The following is a 4,442-nucleotide window of genomic DNA, read 5'->3' as shown; positions in this document are numbered from 1 at the left end:
TAATCAGAAGTGATAGCATCCTAAATAAATCATTAGCAATTCAAGTCAATTTATAACTGAACTTGTCACTACAGGCGGTAAACACTGAACTTTTTTGCAGCTTGACCGCAATAGCAGTACTACTTTGAAGATCATGCTCAGTAGACTAACCTCAAACCCAAATCCCAAGAATGCGCTGCCAAAATTGTCTGCATCTATGCAGACAGGGCCACAAGGAGTTTCCTGATGACCACATAGATGGAGCTTGTGAGGGCCAGAGGTCATGAATTGTCGCTGATAATGCTGGGATGTAAAGAACAACAGTAAAGAACTTACCTTTTTGCCACCAAAGTGTAGCACCGACGAAACCCTAGCCGTCGGTTCTCCCGGCCCGCCGCCACCCAGGAAACTGCCGTCCCCTGTTCCACTCGATCCGCCGCCGCTGCCTCCTGTGCCACTTAATCCGCCCCACATGCTTCCAGGACCCAGGGTTCCACCGAAATTGCGGTCGCCATCGCTCTTGTCGCCGCAGCCGCCCGACGCCCAGCTCGCTGCCATGCTTTCGCCGTCGAGATTTGGAGGGGAAAATGGAGAGAGAGGGCGGGATTTGGAAAGGGAGCCGAGAAAAGGGGAAGATCGATGTGAACCTGGCAAAATGGGCTGCTGTAGCCCTACCGGCATGATAGGCCGCCTGTCGGGCCCCTGACGTGGTTAGATGGGCCGTGCTTGGCATCATGGTGAGTACAGAAATAAGTTATTTATACATACAATAAAAAAACGACGGGTTTGTCAAACAAAATAGAAAAACATTAAGCCACATAACACGCCATAGAGCCAACGAGCTGACATGACTAATTTTCATCTGTGTAATATTACGTTTTAGCTCCATATATTTACTTAGCTAACGTGACTACTTTCATAATCATGTGATGAGGGGGAATTACCAAGAGATTGTGCCTGATGATGACATGCAGATAGCTCTGGCACAAGGCTAAGCTTGATAGAGTTTTTAAAAAAAGTATAGAATGTAAAAAATTTAATTTGAAACTTAGGAGATCACTTGAAGAGAAAATTAGAATGCAAATACTATTAATGTGAAAAATAACATTATAAAAATTTGGAGAACGAGAAAAATATTCAGCAAGAACAATTGATAAGTGAAGCAAACAATTTATTGGTACGACCGAATTGTTTTGTACGAGCGAATTGTCTGACAGACACATACACATGTATGTGTCACAATATTCGAGATGCCCTGTTTATTACATAAAAATGATAGAAACCCTAAGATAATCATGCCGTCGAAACCTTCGTCCGGACTAAATCCAAACCACTAAAACTTGAATGTTGCATGCCGCATAAATTCTTCAGGCACGCCTTTTCTTTGCGATTTCGCGAATTTTGTTCTTCACACACTCCATCGAGTTCGAAGGTGACATAATCAACTCGGCGATGAAACGTCTTTTCCTAGCATCAACGCTGGCCTGCAAAAATCGACATAAAGGTTACATGAACCGAAGTTGCAACACGAACATACTAGCTAGTCTACAAACGTAAATAACAGCATACCTATGTAAAATCGCGGGTCATTCGGTCCCCGTCCCAATGTCCTAGACATTCTATGACAAAAAGGCCACAAGAGTTCCTGGTATATATGCAAACATTAGCGGTGGGCAATACGATATGTGTGTTGTTGTTTGAATATGCATGATGTACTATTAACTCACCCATCCTCTTGCTGGGGCATGTCATACTCATTGATAGGCCACTTACTTACGTTCGGATATTTCCCTGGTGTAATAAGATTTGCCTGACGCATGTCGTGTGCTATAGCCATTCGCTATAAAGACGATAGTGTTAAAGAACAATCATAAACAATATGTAAGACCAATGGAACAAATGTTGGTTACATTACTAGTGCTTTAACAGTCCTCTCAGTCAGGTCCAGAGGATAGAGCGAATCGAGAACTTGGAATTCTTGCTTGATCATGTGCATTACCACGGTCATCTAGTGGGTATTGTCGATATTCAATTACGTCTACAGTGCAAAAAACCATTATGGATCAAAAGAAATACTTGATGAAATATCCTGTAGTGATGAATTACAAACATTACGTACCTTATCACGCATAGTATACTCTTTCATGACTCTATTAACTGCTCCAGCTTTGGACAGAGCACTATCCATGTTGCAGCTCGACGGCAATGGATCATCTCGTGTGATAGCACGATCTACAAGGAAATTGGACCTCCACGTTGGACAGAGGTAACGATCATGACCAACGCGCAGCTCCAAATGTCCCATATAAGCATCAATAACCTGCATAGAATATCAGGGCATTACATGTTGATAGTTGAGACATAGATTATTGAGCATTTTAAAAACAGGACATGCAAGTAGTACTTACATCGTCCGACATCCATCTATGAGCTAGTACCGGTCGAATCCTTTCGGAAGTCAGAGATATGCCACGCCCTTCACTGTAGTAAATGTTTTTGCCCTTATTCTTCTCGGTGCTAGCAGCTAACTCAACAAATGAAACAGCTGCATCAATTATTTCCGGCGTCAACTCATCTGCCACAACCTCCAGCACTTTATTGTCAGAAAACAGAGCTGCATGAAATAATATGAACGTAAACAATGGTGATCATATGCATTGGTAGTAAATAAAAAATAAGAAAGTTAGTTACGATACCTCTACTAGCAGTAGTAGTACCGGAGGGTTTCTGACCACGACTGGTGCGCCTGCCGGGCTTGTCAAGTGCGTACGGGGATTCAAATTTCTTGGGAATGGTCCGCTTCCGCTTACCAGACATAACTTCCTCATCCTTATCGATTGTTGCACCCTTTTTTCCATTCGCCTTAGCCATGAACTTGCTGACAGAAGATGGACAAATGTCTATGTCCGATGAAGGTGCTAGAGTAGAAGTACCAACCACCCAAGGGTTTTCCGGTGTAGCCCCACATTCATCATTACGCTTAACAGGTGAAGCTTCCTTGTGTCCATTCATGTTCGGTGGGGTTTTCTTTTTGGCAAACTAAATCGTGTGAACATTTCAGCACATAAAAAAATTAAACGAGAAAATTATAGACAGAAAGATAAATACATAGTACCTCAGGTACGATTTTATGGTTGGGAACCACTTCATCAGGCTGCGTCATGTCAATGACCGGCTCTCCATCACTGTCTATGTCTTCCTTGTACACGAATTCCTTCTTTTCATATGGACCATTCTAGAACGAATCCACTTCGTCCACATCATTCTCCGCGGATGGCACGACAGCAGCCGGCTTGTACATGACACCTGCTTTATTCAACTTCTCCAGCAATCTCTGCAATAGAAATATAAAGTTAGTAATGCCTGCATGGTTTTTAAAACAGTAAACATACTGTAAACAATAAAGTTAGGGTGTGACACCTCAGCAACTAGAACAGGGATTTTCCTCATCTGGGTGTGTATCAAGTCCATAAACCGCTTCATTAGAAGCTCCATCACCTCATCCGTGTTTGGGGCTGTCTTCGCCTTCTTTGCGGTTCCATTCGCGGGCTTAGTTTTTGGCTTCTGTGCAGGCGCATTATTTGGGATGTTGGGCTCCTGCGCCCTATATTCTTGGGTTATATTGTTTTCAATCTGCTTGCGATATTGAAGTACATGTGATGAATTGAAAGTAAATATTATTTACTTACAAAACATTTAAGAAAGACAGAACACAATGACTTACCTTGACGTTACCATGGTCGCGCCCATTGTCAGAGTCAAACCGATCTCTCCTAGTGGCTGCACCTTCGGTCCAATTCCTTGTCAGAGGTTGTATGGACAAGTTGGGATTGAAAGCGCAATCGCCTTCCAGAGGTTGCACCTTCTCCCAGTACAAGTACTGCAAAAAAAGAAGATATAGAGTTAGTACAATACATCACATAAAATTGCAATGATATAATAATTTACATTATGCAATAGGTCTCATATGTGTACATGCAAGAGAGCCAAATTGCCTTTCGGCCATTGGCGGAGGTGGCAATCGAGGAGAACACGGAGGGTGAACGCATTCCAGTTAATCTTTGAAATACGTTTCACATCATCGACCAAAGCGTAGTATTGTTTAGGCACAATCTTGCTCGACATGGGAGCAATAATTGTTCCTAGCAGGACAAGGACTAATTTCCGAAGGAAATCATCATCGGTGGATTTATTTTTAATTATGTCCCCTATGAGATCATCTATCACTATGTTTCCTGTTATCTTACCGAGAAACTGGGGCGGCACCCGCTCCTTAATGTCCTCGCCTTCTTCAATCAGAATGTCCGAAGCGGACAGTCCTTGGTTCTCCAGGTTTAAGATGCACTCGACGTCGACCGCACCGAGAGTCACCTCCCCAACCTGCTATTGTATAATGAATCTGGCCGTGCAGGCCTCAAAATTCTCAACCATATACCTAATCAGTAGGGTACACATTTTAATAG

At 42.9% G+C, this 4,442-nt stretch overlaps 1 protein-coding gene across 1 annotated transcript; it reads right to left on the bottom strand.

The window, feature by feature from the left end:
• Positions 1–1,346: 1,346 nt before the first annotated feature.
• On the bottom strand, positions 1,347–2,991 carry LOC109740866 (uncharacterized). Its single transcript, XM_020299915.1, has 6 exons — positions 2,697–2,991; positions 2,418–2,593; positions 2,099–2,299; positions 1,895–1,987; positions 1,757–1,819; positions 1,347–1,463 (listed from the first exon to the last, which is right to left on the bottom strand). The coding sequence occupies exons 1-6, from the start codon at positions 2,989–2,991 to the stop codon at positions 1,347–1,349; spliced, it is 945 nt and encodes a 314-aa protein (XP_020155504.1).
• Positions 2,992–4,442: the final 1,451 nt, after the last annotated feature.

Source organism: Aegilops tauschii, chromosome 7 (assembly GCF_002575655.3).
Source record: "Aegilops tauschii subsp. strangulata cultivar AL8/78 chromosome 7, Aet v6.0, whole genome shotgun sequence".
NCBI lineage: Eukaryota > Viridiplantae > Streptophyta > Magnoliopsida > Poales > Poaceae > Aegilops > Aegilops tauschii.
The sequence above is the reverse complement of the archived record's forward strand: the minus strand, read 5'-3'. Positions and strand labels throughout refer to the sequence as shown.

Coding starts and splice junctions, on each gene's coding strand:
- LOC109740866 (XM_020299915.1), bottom strand. CDS start 2,991: ATGAATGGACACAAGGAAGCTTCACCTGTTAAGCGTAATGATGAATGT. Junction 1,988..2,098: donor AGTATACTATGCGTGATAAG/GTACGTAATGTT, acceptor AATACCCACTAG/ATGACCGTGGTAATGCACAT. Junction 1,820..1,894: donor AGAGGACTGTTAAAGCACTA/GTAATGTAACCA, acceptor TCGTCTTTATAG/CGAATGGCTATAGCACACGA.